The sequence below is a fragment of the Centroberyx gerrardi genome, chromosome 4, assembly GCF_048128805.1.
Source record: "Centroberyx gerrardi isolate f3 chromosome 4, fCenGer3.hap1.cur.20231027, whole genome shotgun sequence".
Lineage (NCBI taxonomy): Eukaryota > Metazoa > Chordata > Actinopteri > Beryciformes > Berycidae > Centroberyx > Centroberyx gerrardi.
The window spans coordinates 3,795,435-3,811,500 of NC_136000.1; the positions used below are offsets into that span (position 1 = coordinate 3,795,435).

The following is a 16,066-nucleotide window of genomic DNA, read 5'->3' on the forward strand; positions in this document are numbered from 1 at the left end:
TCGCAAACATTTCTGCAACTCCTTTGACGACATATGGTCAATTTTTTAGATTGCAAAAGTTTGTCATGAACTTGCGTTACCTCTAACAGATGAATAACATTGTGATCAGTGTGGAGTGCGGGTGGGGAGGGAGGGAGGCGGCTCTGGGACAGCAGAACGTCCTGTTGAGCCTTCTGGAGGAGTCACAGGTCTAATTCACCTGTGATGGGAGGAGTCCACCTGACGACCCAGTGACACACCTGCTCTCACCACCTTTTCCCCCTCGTGTCCAAGCCAGGGCTGCGGTCGAATAGTCAAAAAAAAATACGTCCTAACTCCTATTCCTAACCACTTTTCCTTGACCTCGTTGGAAAAAGTCATGAGGTCAAGGAAAGATGTGAAGGAGAACTCATAAGGACTTAGGAAAAGACAACCGCGGTGCTAAGAGAATCCGACTGCACTTACACTAGGCTACGTAATTATGCGACGGCGGATGTTAATGACGTGGGTCTGCTGTGTGAAACTACAATGTTCTGAAGATGGACTACTAAAAGCATCTTAGATACTTCGCCCCGTATAAGCCTATGCATATAATATCTTAAGAACCACCACACAACTCAGTAAACACCTTGAAATGTTGACTTGATTGTGCTTTGAAGTTGTTATGGCTGATACAGGCCTTTATTAAGGCAAGGGTTTCAGCATCTGTGACTGAAGTAAAATTAATTAATGATATTCCTAAAGGCCGGCAATACAACAACGCTCAGAATGAAGAAATAACTAATGCAAACTGAGCATAGGTTATGGCATAAGATGGAAAATGCTTAATAAGCAACGATAACTTGCATGATGATCTGCGTCCCTTGTCGGTCATGTTGATCGTTTGTTTTCGTGAACATGGTCGAATGGTGCGTCGCTTTAAATGTTGCTGCCGCAAGGAATTGTGGGACGGCATTATCTCCTTTCCTTTCGTAAAGGATGGTCCAGTGTATCCTATGCTAAAGGAGCTAAGTGAGGAAGCATTGAAGCACCTTTCCTTAGCATGTAGAGAATTCGAACAGCTCTTATCATGGCTGCCACTTAGATACTTCCGGGTCATTTCACTCAGTTAGGAACCTTCCTAAGCAAAAAAGACTATTCGACCGCAGCCCAGGTCTCTTTCTGTCCTCCCAGATAGCACAAAAGGGAGACTTGCACCAGATCTTGTGTATTGGTAAATGTCGGGCAAAATCCTTTGGCCAAGTCAAACTGTCCAGTGAAGAAATGTAGTCAGCTATCCTGCCTTCTGCTAACTTTCCACCGCTCACTCCCTTTACATTTATTTGACCTCATGGTGAAGCCGTTTGTGATTGTTGCACCGCTGTTTTTTCAGCTCACTCTCAGCTGAATGGCCAGTAGCACTGAAATGCCATATTCTGCTCTTAGAATAGGGGGCAAGCACGACTGGAGTGAGTGAAACTGCATTGACTTTAAAAACTCCACCTGTCAACACCAAGTAAACGTAATTTGTTGCTACAGCCCTTCATCACAGCATGTCTCTAAGGTCTTTACAGAGAGTCTAACTAGATCTAACTGATCAACAAGCAATGACGGAACAAAATGATGTGATACAGTATGCAGAAAGAATAAAACACAAGGAAGCAAACTAACGGCGTGAACTGACGGACACACAGAGCCCGAGGTTTATAGAGCTAGTTTTTAGCGCTCGGGGACAAAAGCGATTCTAAAATAAGAGATTGTACTAAAAGGTCACTCCTCCTGTCAGGGTGAGACGCCCAAACAGCGCGCGGACAAGGCCGAGGACCAGGAACTGGCCGAATACCTGGAGAACCGCCAACATTACCAGATGATCCAGAGAGAAGACCAGGAGACGGCTGTCTGACCATCTGACCATCTGACCACCCTGTCTGTCAACAACTGTCTGTCTGTCTCTGTCTCTCTGTGTCTCCGTGATTCATTTAACCCCCTCACTCCCCCCGACTCACGAACATCTGTCTCTGTGTTCTCCTCCCAAGAGAAATAGCCAGAGTCAAAGAAGAAAAGTCCCTTCAGACCGGGCCGGTGCTGCCTGGCACCCGGTCTAGACGGCCTCAAATCAGCTAGTGCTTCTCTGCTGTAGGTAGACAGACAGGACGAGAGGGAAGTGGTTAGACAGGTAGAGATGGAGACAGGCAGGGTTTGTGGAGAGAGACATGGGTTTGTAAAGACAGATGAGGGTTTCTGGAGAAGGGCAAAAGTTTGTAAAGACAGACAAAAGGTTTGTGGAGATGGACAAGGGTTTGTAGAAATGGACGAGAGTTTTTAAAGACAGATGAGGGTTTGTAGAGAGAGACAAGGGTTTGCGGAGACAGATTAGGGTTTGTAAGGACAGACGAGAGTTTTTAAAGACAAATGAGGGTTTGTGAAGACAGATGAGGGTTTGTAAAGCCAGTTGAGGGTTTATGGAGACAGATGAGGGTTTGTAGAGATGGACGAGGGTTTGTAAAGACAGATGAGGGTTTATGGAGATGGACGAGGGTTTGTAAAGCCAAACGAGGGTTTGTGGAGACGGATGAAAGCTTTTAGAGACAGACAAGGGTTTGTAGAGGAAGACAAAGTTTGCAGAGACAGACAAGGGTTTGTGGAAGCGGAGGAGAGTTAGACAAACAAGAGTTTTTAAAGACAGATGAGGGTTTGAAGAGACAGACGGGAGTTTTTAAAGACAGATGAGGGTTTGAAGAGACAAACAAGAGTTTTTAAAGACAGATGAGGGTTTGAAGAGACAGACGGGAGTTTTTAAAGACAGATGAGGGTTTGAAGAGACAGACGGGAGTTTTTAAAGACAGATGAGGGTTTGAAGAGACAGACGGGAGTTTGCAGAGACAGATGAGGGTTTGTAGAGATGGGCGAATGTTTGTAAAGAGATGAAGGTTTGTAAAGACAGACAAGGGTTTGTGAAAAGGGTTTGTGGAGACAGATTAGGGTTTCTGGAGACGGATGAGAGTTTATAAAGTCAGATGAGGGTTTTTAAAGACAAACCGAGGGTTTGTTGGTGCCTGAAAATGCCTCTGTCCTCTGGTGGGATTCAACATACAGCGAGCCACCGGACACTAAAGTGAATTCAAACTACTTTCTGCAGGCCACAAAGGACTTTCAGATCCTGGATGTTTGTGAATGTGGCTTTATTGACCAAACGTTAGCGGTTTTGAGCTCCATGTAAAATGACAAGATATCTTTTTGCGGGACGTGCTGTTGAACTGGACAACAGCTGCTTGGACCAAACAGAGACTGCATTCATCCGCCCGCAGCTGAAGATGATGGAACTAGTTGCTTTGCCATATCAGATAGGACGGCTGCGAAAACGTTCGTCTTTTTTCAGTCTTAGTGACCTTTTGGATGTATTTGTTTACTCAAATAAAAGTGTGTTTGTTCAGACATTGGATATTTAACTTTGTCACTAATGAATTTAGCTATTTATGATTTACTAAACTATTTGTAGAGATAAACACATTTGCTTATGATCAAATACAGTGAAGCAAGCGTTCTGTCGTCCGTTGCTTCTCACTTTCTCGTTTTTGTGGATTTGATTTCCTCTTGGTGGATTTCAGTCAGAAGTTTAGATATTTCAGTCAACATATGATACATTTTGAATTTTTTTTTTTGTAATTTTGTCTCTGTTATATCAATGTAAAGCAAATGGCTCTCAGCAACATGCTGTCATTGTGATGTGGATCTACTGTAAATAGCTGAAATGCCCAGTAGACTTAATTTAAACAGCATCAGAACCTGAAGCCAGATTCTGCCAAAGCAGTCAAGTCCACATTTTATAATTGCACTACAGTCTACATGATATTATATAACATTGGAGTAATTACTGGCTAACTGTTTTTGTTTGGTTTTATCATTTCTGAGTGACTTGCAATTTAGCATGTCAGTAATATTTTTCTGTCAAAAAGTATTTTAAATTATTCATGAGAAGAGACAATTCAAACTTAAACCAAGATGGGAGGGGAAAATCCTCTGTTGTTTTGCCATTTTAACTGCTGAATCACATTATTACTTTTGTACATCTGAAAAATAAGCATGGACTGATTCACAAGGAAACGGTGAACAACACACTGTATTCACACTGTCAGAAAAAAAGGTTATTTTTTAGTTTTTCTCTTTTTTTTCTGACAGTGTCGTTCCCACAGCAAACAGCTGAGTATTTTCCCAGAACCTGGCTGGACGGCTGGAGGCTGTAAGATGCTTGTTAATTAGCACAGTGTCATTTTTAGCTTCGGAAGGGCAATACATTTCTGTTTTATTGGTGCTTTGTTTTGAGTTGCTGTGCAATTCAGGCTTAGAGAGCTGTTAGTCAACTACACTGGCCAATATAGACTTCTTGTAATTAGATTTCAAGTCATGAGCTTTTGTACACAACGGTGACCAAAATAATGGACAGACCTGTATGAAGTGTTGCTTACTGTATATCTTGCTCTTCCACCTAATTTGTTACTGTCTGTCTGGAGCCTAATAAACCTTCAAACATGCAGTCGGCACAGTTGGTTTTCACTCAGAGGGTTCGCTGGGTGGAATCTGGGCGTTTCCAGACTTTGGTTCCTTGCTGCTCACTGATGTTGGTTTCATCTGTCATTTAACAGGCTCTCCTCCGTAGCACCAACGTCAGGAGTGGCCACTTGGAGAGCAGGGGGGCGGGGTCAGAGCAGGGGGCGGGGTCAGAGCAGGGGGGCGGGGTCAGAGGATTTGAATCACTTGCCTTTAAAGTAATAAATAATAAGTGATGCGTTTTACGTCTCAGGTTTGTTTGGAATCAACAGAAGAAGAAGAACTGGGTAGTTAGCATGAGCAGTGATAGCCACCATGGCTGAACAGACAGAGAAAAGAGAAACTCAAACTGCAGCAACAGAAAATCCAAGGAAAAGAAAAGGTAAAGAAACATCTCAGAGGAAGGCGAGCTGCTGAAAAGGAAAGCGACCGTCTCCAAGATGAGAAAGGAGGATGAGGAGCGATGAAGATGTGGCTCTTTTTATTTTGGACTAGTAGGTTTCGCTCTCATTTGCGCAAAACACCAAAGCATTGACCTCTTATCACCAAAGGTGTCGCCAAAATCAAGAAAAACAAGAATTTCACAGTTTATCACTTAAAGAGGAACTAAACCCCAAACCCAAATGTGTGTAAAGCCTGACATCTAATAATAAAAAGCATACTGCTGAAATTGCCATCTGCTATTGGCTGATCTTTGGTGCCAGGTGATGTCACCACCGCCTAATAATTGTACTTAATAATAATTACACAGAGCAATGAGTAATAAAATATTGCAGATGAGTTAATTTTATTTTTAAGTTTAAATTCTCTGAATGTTATTTGTTTGTTTACACTTAATATTGCTTGTTCTGTCACGGTGGGTCGTGCACACAAAATTACAAGCAATCACAATGCATTCTGGGCAATATGGGATCCTGAAGAATCTCAGAAAGTTCACTGGAGTTATGAGAGGAAAGGAACGCGGCAGTGGGGACGAGGGCAGGTTAAACTGACAAATGACAGGGGGCCGGAGGGGAGAGGACCTGAAGGAGGCCGGGAGGCCAGTCCCGGCCTCCTGGTCTCTTTCCCAGCTGCAGCCTCCAACAATGGCCTCCACGCATGACTGATCCATTTGAGCGCTGGGAGGGAAGCGACGGACCCAAGATCTGCTGCTTTCCTCCGCTCTTATTCTATTGGCTGTTTGCCACAGAGAGGAGAAGCCCAGAGCCGCGTGCCGTAGACCGGGGAGGGAAAACCTAGAACTATACAAACTAGATTGGAGTGGCGCTGTCTCGGTGGATCAGTAGACTTGGGTGCGACGTCCCGGGTTTGAATCCAGGACTTTTATCACAAGTCAACCTCTCTCTTCCCTGTCTCTCTCTACTTTGAACTGTCTAATAAAGGCAAAAATGCCAAAATCTAATATACGTATATAGACTGAGAGTCAGTGGAGCGTTGCACTGCAGCAGAGCTCCAGAGCTGCTCACAGTGTAACTGACTGAGTGAACTTTGACCCAGCCGGCTGCCGGCTCGGTGACTCAGGCCCAGATGAAACAGGCGTTCCCCCCACACACACCTGTCTGCAGGTGACCTCTGCCCTACCTGCAGCACAGAGAGACAGCTTGTCGCTTCAGCAAATATTAGCTTACCGGTCTGTTGCCTCTCACTAGACACACCTGTAGCCCGGAAAGACAAACCCAACCGGTAAGCTGGCATAGCTGCCTGTCCCTAACATGTCAGAAACACGTCAGAAACATGTCAGAAACATGTCAGAAACATGTGAGTGATGAGGCTGAGGATGCCTGAACGGCCTCATCACACGCACCGCCATGCAAATGAGCTGAGCTTGTTTTGTCCCTCATTGTATGGATTAAAGCAGTGTGAGCTTGTGATGTCATCATGAGGCTGATTTTCAGTATTGTCCATATGCGGAGTGTGTGTGTGTGTGTGTGTGTGTGTGTGTGGAGGGGGGGGGGGGGGGGGGGTGTTCAGTAGCAGCAGCTGTAGGCAGGCAGCGACAGAAGGCGACAACTCCACAACTCGACTGACTGCTCCCCAGAGCCCAGCAAGTAAGTTTTCATTTTTTATATTTTTACATTGAGGCATTCGCTGCTTAGTGTGGCTGCAGGCTGTTTATTTTCAATTATAAAGGATAGAATTAATAAAAGCGTTTGTAATGATCTCTCCTTGCTAACTAAATTATCCTTTAGTGGCTTCTTTATTTTGTGAGATGATGAATTTGTATTTCACACAGAAAGCTCTCCTGGGAAGCAGTCAGTACTGGTAGTATAGCCTACTGTAATATGTAATACTGTTTGTCATTAATTGAGTTTTACACGCGGTCCATTAGGGAAATATATTGATGGCGGATCTGCAGATGTTTTGGCCTCTGGCATAGTTTACATCAAAACATTCATATTCTTGCCACTTTGTAATAATTCATAGTTATGATGAGTTGAAAGTGTTAAACTGAAGCTGGACTCACTTCATGCTGCGTGTCAGTGAGCAGTGGAAGGTGCTGGTCGGCTCTGCAGGGGGCATCAGGCTTTTATTTTATTCCAATTAAAGCAAAATGTCTTTGTGTAATAAATCAGTTCAGGGAGTGGATTACTACTGACACGCAGAAGAGAGAGAACAATTAGAACTATATCTGGGCTGTTTTCTTGATCAAAATTGACATATCTTTTTTTTTTTTTTAAGTAAATATTTGCTTCATGTTTTTGTTTGTGCTGTTGAATGACCCGGGACAAGAATGAGGAATTGACTGTCACAGCTTCCTCACTTCCTCCTGCCGGTGCTGTCTGAGCAGACTCGGACCACACCTTGTGTCAGGAAGGTTTTCTCAGAGCAGAGCGTCCGGTTTGTTAGTGTCTGTTTGTTAGTGTCCCTTTGTTCAGGATGCGCTCCATATCAGGATTTTAAAGCTCCCCGGACCGCTGTGAGAACTCAGATTCAGGGACTCATGCGATTTGTTTCATGTTTGCCTCCGGAAGGAGAGCGAGCCCTAAGATTCAGGAGGAAGTTCTCTAAATGTTGTTCCTCGTTTTTTACCAAAGGGAGCATCCCACCCCTTTTCTTCATGCTAAGATTCCATTGTTTTCTTATGCAAATAAGTTTCTATTCATGGCGGCCCGGGCGGGGGTGCAGCTCCGAAGACGTGGCATGGAATCTGTGTTAGGCTTTAGAGAAATGAAACCAGGCTAGAAGAGGCTTTGTTTTGGGCCAATGAATCAGTATTCTTTTGAGGGGAACTCTAAAGGGCTCTTTCAGACGCTGCTTGGCCTCTCCCCCCCCCCCCCCCTCCACCCTCCACCCCCCTCCTCACCCCCCACCCCCCCTCCTCATTGATGGAGGACAGACTGAAGGCCTGCTGAGAGCCGGTTCTGCCTCATAAAAGGCCGCAGGAGGAGCAGAGGAGCAGGATTTGCTCTGCCAGCTGACATGTGAAAGAAGGCCATTGCTTTAATGGAGGCTTGAAAGAGAGTCTGTCATTTCTCAGTACAATAACAAGAGAGGAAAACACAGAGAGGGAGAGAGGGAGAGAGAGAGAGAGAGAGGGAGAGAGAGAGGGAGAGAGAGAGAGAGGGAGAGAGAGAGGGAGAGAGAGAGAGAGCTTTCTGGGTTATTGACTCCTGTTTTCAAGGCAGAGACACATTTCATTTCTCCTCCTCGGAGCTGCTGTTCGCCCCTCATCAGATCCTGGTGCAGAAACGCTTTCATCACAAATCCTTTGACTGATGAGAAAAAGGGTTAAAAAAAAAAAATCCTACATTCAGAATAAGCACGCAAAATAAAAAAAATATGTGTGCGATGTGAATAGGAACAATATCCGAATACATTAGCCTACTTTTATAATCCTAATGGAGGTACAGACTGCCGTAACTACAATAGTCAGATTAGTTGGCTTAAGCATTCTGAGATTTGGGGGCCAAGCTAAAAAGGGAGCAGATTTGATTTGGACTAAATTTGGACCATCTGGCCCAAGCAGACCTAGGCAGGCCAGATCACGCTACGGTTACACATCAGCTTCATATCAGCCAATAATACCAGATTAGGACAAAAAATAAAAAACAGACAGCGAGTAATTGGGTTTTATACAAGTTTTTCATACTAAATTTCTACTGATTTGAGATACAAGTTGAGTCAAACTGAAGTGTTGGACCTGGTGTCATCGTGCTGATTGTTGTGTTGCAGAATGCGAAGTGTTTTGTCAGTGACTCTGCTGCTGCTGCTGGCCCTCACGGTCACCGCCGAGGCCAGCAAGAGACCCAAGAACCACAAAGGTGAGATATGTAGTGAATTAAAACGTCAGATCAGAATGAAATCATTTTGATAACTTTCCTGAATGTGACAGCGGTCTCCAAAGAGTCCCATCCTTGTTTTCTACTCAGGGTTCATAATTCACTCAACCCTAATCTATGACAAAATCCCTTCAGCGAATAACATTTGCCATCAAAACTGCCAAAACAACTGATGACTGACAAGATATTATTTGGTCGGTGTGATAAATTATTTGATGTAGCTCACAGAAATCAGCTTAAAGGGAACAATGGTCCTGAATGTTATCTGATTTTTTTTTTTTTGATTTCTGGTGATTGTTGCTTGATCTTTGCTCTCCATTATAAGGAAAAATGCTATTACACTGTGATATATCATACCATAAATTATCTGTGATGTTCAACACATTCCAGCAGTTATTCTGTGATGAAGTGTAATTTACTTTTTTAGTGAACCCACATTTCCTTAATCTGCCTCGTCTACTTCTACTTCAGTTAGTGATTTCCTACATTTCCCAGAATGCCTTTCAGTAACCCCCAATTGACAACAGAATTAACAACCCCCAATGCGACAGAACTTGTTGCCTTCAGCTGTGGGTTATAGGTGCAGAGAGCGATTGTCATAGTGTAGTAAGAGTGAGAGCGAGATAAAAACTGATTCCCCTTACTCAAATCCCAACCTGTCTCTCTGCTGCATTGCATTCTGGTCTCTCTCCTGCTCCTGTGGGTGGAGAAATTGGTCTCTCTCCTCTTCTACGATGGATTTCTCTTGGTGCAAAATGGCGGCTCTAGAAAGAAGCCCTCGCTCTTTGATTCTGGGGGGATCTGACACCAAAACCTTCTACTTTTGGACTCAGACCCAGGTGTCATAACCCTGACTGAAGATGTGATTCTCTGTTCACCCAGGCAGCAGACATGAGAAAACCAAGGCTGCCTCAGAGTGCTCCAGTGCAGAAACCCAGTATGGGAAATGTGTGCCAGAGTCTGGAGACTGTGGAGACGGTCTGAGGGAGGCGACCTGCAAGGAACGCACCGAGAAGATCGCCTGCAGGATCCCCTGCAACTGGAAGAAGGATATCAGTAAGACTCAGCTAACCCTGAACCTAACCCTACAGACATGACTAACCCTAAACCTAAACCTAACCCTAGAGACATGACTAACCCTAAACCTAACCCTACAGACATGACTAACCCTAACCCTAAACCTAAACCCTACAGACATGACTAACCCTAAACCTAAACCTAACAGACATGACTAACCCTAACCCTAAACCTAGAGACATGACTAACCCTAACCCTAACCCTACAGACATGACTAACCCTAAACCTAACCCTACAGACATGACTAACCCTGAACCTAAAGGTGTGGTAGGTATGAGACAGATATACAATATGTGTGCTAGGTATATAGTATATAAATGGCAGGTACATGGTTGGGTATATGGTATATATACACTACCAATCAAAAGTTTCGACACCTCATGGAATGTATTATGTTTTTCATTCTCTTAAAGCCATTTTGATCTAAAGGCTTCTGCTTAAATGCAAGAAATGAAATGTGTTTCTTAGACAAATATAAATAGTGAAGTTGATCCTATGTATGAATTTCTTTTCAAAGCCTTTGCCTTTCCATCAAGGCAAAGGGTGGCTGCTTTAAAGAATCTAAAATATAAGATAGTTTTGATTTGTTTAACACTTTTTTGGTCACTGCATAATTCAATTTGTGTTATTTCACAGTTTTGATGTCTTTACTATTATTTTAAAATGTGGAAAATAGTAAAAAAAAAAGAAAAAAGAAAAATGTGGTGTGTCAAAGGTTTTAACAGGTAGTGTATATTAGGTATGTAATAGGAATCTATTTTTGGTATTGGTATATAGGTGGAATGTGTATATCTATATAAATGTATATAGATGTAAGGTATGTGATAAGCATACAGTATGTTGTAGGTTTATAGGTGTTAGGTATGATGTAGGTATATGTGTGGTAGATAGTCTACATATATTTCATCTATGTGTGATAAGTACTGTATATGTGGTATAGGTATATATGATAAAGTATATATGAGTGGCAGGTTCTTCCCTCTATTTGGAGTTTTGTTTTGGTCTTAATTGTCTCTTTGTTTCATCCAGAGAGTCAGGACTAACGTTGATAACGTTAATGTTAAAGGAATAGTTCACCCCAAAATGAAAATTCAGTCATCATCATCTACTCACCCTCATGTCAATCAAAATTCCATTGAAGTTGGTAGGACCACCAAACACACAGTGAGTTAGTTCCATCTCAGCCAAACTACTGAAGTAAATGGGCCCTTTTTACAGCTCCAAAGAAAGCGTTAAATGTCCACCAAATTTCTCCAAACAGCTCATGCAGCATAATCCAAGTGTTTCGTTGCCAAACAGCAGCGCTGTGGTCTACTGCGAGTCTTCTGCCAGAGCGCTGCAGGGGGCGACGCCACCAGAGCACGTCAGTGAGGAAAATGTAGAATAATGAGGTCAATGTTGGACTTTTGGACCCACACTGCAATCTTTTGGCTACAAAACACTTGGATTATGCTGCACGAGCTGTTTGGAGAAATTTATTGGACATTTTATGCTTTTTTTTTTTGAGCTGTAAAAAGTAATAGCAATAGTTTGGGAGAAGGCTGAGATGGAACTACTATGCTAACTCGCTGCATCTTTGATGGTCCGACCAACTTTAATAGAGTACCGACTACGATGGGGGTGAGAAGATAATGCCTCAGATGTCATTTTGGGGTGAACTATTCCTTTAAAATTACCGTTTTTTTTTTGTCATGGTGTTAACAGCAAAGGACAGACTTCATTCAGTCCAGTGAACTGCTTATTGAAAAATCAAATTTTCCACTCAAGTTTGGCAGAATGACACTTAATTACATACTTAAAAACATTTAAACAATTTAACACCACCATAGATATCTGGAGAATGTGAATCAAAAGTGAAGAACTCTCCTCTGTTGACACTTAGACAAACTTGTTGGGCAGGAAAACATCTGACAGCTTGTCTGGAGCTGCCATTGAATTACTGAACCCTTTGTCACCATAGATGTCACAACATATGACAGACCTAATACTGTAGCACACATTTAAAACAGTCCTACGCATTAACAGTGGTGTGTATTTCCTCTAGGTGACTGTAAGTACAAGTTCAGCCACTGGGGGGAGTGTGACGCTGCCACCAACACCAAGAGTCGATCAGGAACTCTGAAGAGAGCCATGTTCAACGCCGAGTGTCAAACCACCGTCAAGGTGTCCAAACCCTGCTCCCCCAAAGTCAAGAAAACAAGAGGTAGGACCTGCAGCTTCCCCCGCTAAACAAGATCCTGTCAATGTATGGAAAGAGATTAGTGCCGAGTACAGAGATTGTTATTTGAATTGCATAAGCTCGAATTTGTCATGCTGCATTGATATTGAATGAATTCAGTGAATTAAAAAAATTGATTTGTTGAATAAATTAATTCAAAAATTGAATGTGTAAGGTAAAATTTGAATGCAATGGCTTGAAACTGAATGTGATTATTATTGAATTTAACTAACTCAATGATAATCACATTTTATCGAATGGGATTATTATTGGACTTATGTTTTAGCTATAATTATAAATTTGGTTTATCCAATTTTGAATTTGAATTAGGAAACCGAATTTCAAATTATAGTTTAAAGTTAAATTCAATAATAATCATTCAATTTCAAGCAATTGCATTCGATTTCAAATTGTGCATTACAAATTAAAAAAAAAATATATATATTTTTAACAAATATCTTGTTTTAATTCAACAGTTCAATATTAGTATGACAAATTCAAATTTATGCAATTCAAATACAGTCTTTTTTGGCACTAATCTTTACATATTTCTGGCACTAATCTCTTTCCATACAAAAGTTCCTTTACTTCTTGCCATGTTCTGATTGGATGAAGTCACTAGAGTTGCAGATTATTGCACATAGAATTATCAGGATAACACTTTCAGTCTCACATTTCAATCATTGTTATTGTCATGTTCTGTGAATGAGACTTTTTTCATAACATTGTCTGTTTGTAACCCCCTGTACATTATCAATATGCTTCTATCCACACATATTAAAATGCTATAACTAGTGACTGACTGGCACATCTTCAACAGAGAGGAGGAACTAAGCGGTGAAATCAGCTGCTGTAGTGTTTGGTTGGAGTGAAAACTAACTAAACCACTAAACTACTGTAGAAAAACAGTTTGGCTTGGGTTTACATATAGGTCACAACTCAGGGACAACAGCATGAAGCCTCCACAACACTGTCTCTGTCTTTCACCAGGGGAGAAGAAGTCAAACTAGAGGATGACAGAGACGCAGAAGACGGCAGGTTTCACCTTTTCCTCCAGCAGAACAATCGTCTTCCCTCCTTCATCAAACACACAGCCGAGAGACTCCTCCAAAACACATCAGCAACCTTTTGATTTCTTGGCTTCCCTCAACTTTTATTCTTCTTGTATTATCAGTTCTGATTTGATGTTCTTGTGTTTATTTGGATTAAGTATGGAACGTTTTTTTCAATATTCTCCCACTAGGTAATAATGAATAATTCTATCCTCATAGTTGATAGTTTGTTTTAACAGTGAATTTTCAGATAGTCCTAAAGCTTTTACAGTAGCTGAAAAGAAATTAACATCCAAGCAATGCTCTGATCCAGTCTGTAACCCTCCTCAACGGTCCAGGATGTCAAATTTCTGGATTCAGCAAGTCATATTTTAGAAGATTTTTAGAATCATAGCTTTTAAAAATGTGAAAATGTGGAAATTCAAGAAAAGCTTGGATGGATCTGGAATAGTAAAATCCTCTATAAAATCTATTTTTGAATTATAGATTATTGACGTTGCAAGATGAGACTTGTATAAATGGACAAATTAAATACTGTACATTGTTTGCAAGTAGTTTGTTTGTTTGTTTGTTTGGAAAGGAGTTTTGTCAGTGTTGATTAGTATGCACAAGTATCACATTATGGTCAGTCTCTGTCAAAGGACAACAAAATCTTCCAACACAGAAACTTGTAATAATTACAATTCACTGCTGATAATGATCAAATCAAGAGAGTGATCATTCCTACATTATGCAGCCATCAGTCAGATCATCAGTGTCAACATTCTGGTGTAACTTTACTGTTTTTACATGTCAGTCATTTATCTGACGCTCTAAACCACAGAATGTACAATGAGTAAGTTGAGCAGGTTGGGCTTCAGTGTCTTGCTCAAAGACACTTTGGACGCTCGGTTGTTGATCGACACGTTAGCTTGGCTGTTGCAGGGATTGAACCTGTTTGGTTGCAGGATGATCTCTTTAAAAGGACTACAGACTTTTTGGGAGTTTGGTCCCACACACCGCTTCAGCGTACAGTATGTTAAGTAATTGTAGGCGACTAGCATTATCCACAGTATGAAGATAAACCTTGAAGTAATCCAAAGTTGGTACTGGTTTTCATTCTGTGGCCTGTAGATTTATAACTTCTGAAAGGAAAATCTCATCCTTCATTAGTTAAGTCTAGTACGAATCAAGCTCAACAACTTTAGCTGTTTGGCTAACTTGTTGAAAGTTACATCTATTGTACCAATCCCCTGAACAAGCCTGGCAGGTTTAGATGCATCAATTAAAATTAACTAACCATCAGCCTTAGAGGTGCTAAAAGTTCTTATTTTCTCACTATTAGGATAATGCTAGTCGGTTGCAATTACTCAACATACTGTATGCTAAAGCGTTAGCATGGGCACAGGACAGAGATCATTTTTGTGCCAATCCTCGCATCACATATTGGGTAAGGGTCAAACTCAAACGACAGAAAGTCGGTGTAGTCCTTTAACGTAAGTCCTGGTCTTTTTAACGTTATAGATACAAGTCCATTGATGAAAACGTGCATCTTTGACCGAAGAGAGTGAACAGTGTAATTGAACACAACAGTCTCATCGCAGCTTTCTGCTGTGGCATCGGAGAAGACTGCGGAAGGTTTTTCTGAAAGTGACGTTGCACAGAGCGTAGCAGCCTGGGTTGATGGCACTGTTGATGTAGCAGAGCCAGTAGCCTGTGGTCCACAGGGGGTCGGGGATACAGAAGCGACAGAAGGTGCCGATGACCGCCATGATGTTGTACGGCGTCCAGGTGAGGATGAAGGCCAGGAGAATGGCCAGGATGGTCTTGGTGACCTTCCTCTCCCTCGCTACTATTCGACGCCTCCTTCGTTCCTGACACTTAGTGAAGCTGGGAAAGGTGGAGAGGGCAGCCGAGGCTCCTCTGCGGTGTTGAATACGGGGTGAGGAGTCGTTTTGGATTTTGGGAACACTGCTGTCGTCTTCCTCCCTTGAGTGCTGGGTGGCGGTCTGAGGGTGAAAGCGTGGAGAGGAGGGCAGCGTGCAGGAAGCTCCACCGGCTGCAGGCTCAGAGTCTCCAGGTGTTCGGGACACTTTCCGGTTCCTTCTGGGCTTCGGAGCGCTGCTGGACTCTGATTGGTTCAGAGTATCTGAGCATGTCTTAGTCTCCGGGTCGCTGGCCACCCAGCTCTTCCTTTTCAGGAGGAAGTCTTTGATGGAAGGACTGGACGTCCTCACCGTTTCTTGATCTGACCGGAGCGCGGTCAGTCGACTGCGGCTGGCGGCCGACACGCGGCTGTACAGGCCGATCATGATGAGCGCCGGCAGGTAAAAGGAAGGTAGCGAGGTCACCAGCGTGACAGCGGGGCTGGCTAGCAGCTGGATGTAACACTCTCCGTCGGGGACGATGCGTTTGCCTGTGATGGCCTGCCAGCAGAGAATAGCTGGAGCCCAGAGGACGAAGGAAAGCAGCCAGGCGGCGGCGATCATCAGACCGGCCATCCTGCCGGTCCGCCTGGCGGGGTAGCTGAGCGGGCGGGTCATACAGAAGTACCGATCTAAACTGATGATGAGCAGGTTCATGACCGAGGCGTTACTGACCACGTAGTCCAGAACCAGCCACAGGTCACAGGCTACAGCTCCCAGGGGCCAGTGGCCCCAGACCAGGTACAGAGTGTACAGGTTCATGGAGACCAGACCGATGATCAGGTCAGCGACCGCCAGGCTCAACAGGAAGTAGTTGTTGACGGTCCTTAGGTGACGGTTGACTTTGATTGACAAAATAACAAGCATGTTACCCAGGACGGTGATGACGCTGAGGGAGGCGGTTACCATGACGATAAGGATCCGCTGGACCGTGCTATATGGGCAAGCTGCTCTAGTGGGAGATTGAGAGGAGCCGTTAACGCAGGGGCGGAGCCAGCTGGAGGTGTTGAGCTCAGGTGCTTGTCCCAT

General features: G+C 43.1%; 3 protein-coding genes across 3 annotated transcripts in view; 2 read left to right on the top strand and 1 right to left on the bottom strand.

The window, feature by feature from the left end:
- LOC139912365 (diacylglycerol kinase zeta) overlaps positions 1-4,492 on the top strand; it is a 30,210-nt gene extending 25,718 nt beyond the window's left edge. The window contains exon 33 of the mRNA XM_078282948.1: positions 1,745-4,492. Coding sequence (XP_078139074.1) covers positions 1,745-1,861 — 117 coding nt within the window. The 3' untranslated portion in view covers positions 1,862-4,492. The remainder of the gene's footprint in view (positions 1-1,744) is intronic.
- A 2,003-nt stretch (positions 4,493-6,495) lies between these two features.
- Positions 6,496-13,679, top strand: mdkb (midkine b). The gene is made up of 5 exons (XM_071900131.2): positions 6,496-6,554; positions 8,680-8,768; positions 9,669-9,842; positions 11,908-12,066; positions 13,072-13,679. Exons 2-5 carry the CDS (start codon positions 8,681-8,683, stop codon positions 13,089-13,091), a joined length of 441 nt encoding a protein of 146 aa, XP_071756232.1. The 5' UTR covers positions 6,496-6,554; position 8,680; the 3' UTR covers positions 13,092-13,679.
- A 1,028-nt stretch (positions 13,680-14,707) lies between these two features.
- On the bottom strand, positions 14,708-16,066 carry chrm4b (cholinergic receptor, muscarinic 4b). Its single transcript, XM_071900138.2, has 2 exons — positions 15,350-16,066; positions 14,708-15,178 (listed from the first exon to the last, which is right to left on the bottom strand). The coding sequence occupies exons 1-2, from the start codon at positions 16,064-16,066 to the stop codon at positions 14,708-14,710; spliced, it is 1,188 nt and encodes a 395-aa protein (XP_071756239.2).

Coding starts and splice junctions, on each gene's coding strand:
- mdkb (XM_071900131.2), top strand. CDS start 8,681: ATGCGAAGTGTTTTGTCAGTGACTCTGCTGCTGCTGCTGGCCCTCACG. Junction 8,769..9,668: donor GAGACCCAAGAACCACAAAG/GTGAGATATGTA, acceptor CTGTTCACCCAG/GCAGCAGACATGAGAAAACC. Junction 9,843..11,907: donor CAACTGGAAGAAGGATATCA/GTAAGACTCAGC, acceptor TATTTCCTCTAG/GTGACTGTAAGTACAAGTTC.
- chrm4b (XM_071900138.2), bottom strand. CDS start 16,066: ATGGGACAAGCACCTGAGCTCAACACCTCCAGCTGGCTCCGCCCCTGC. Junction 15,179..15,349: donor TCCGGTCAGATCAAGAAACG/GTGAGGACGTCC, acceptor GGAGACTCTGAG/CCTGCAGCCGGTGGAGCTTC.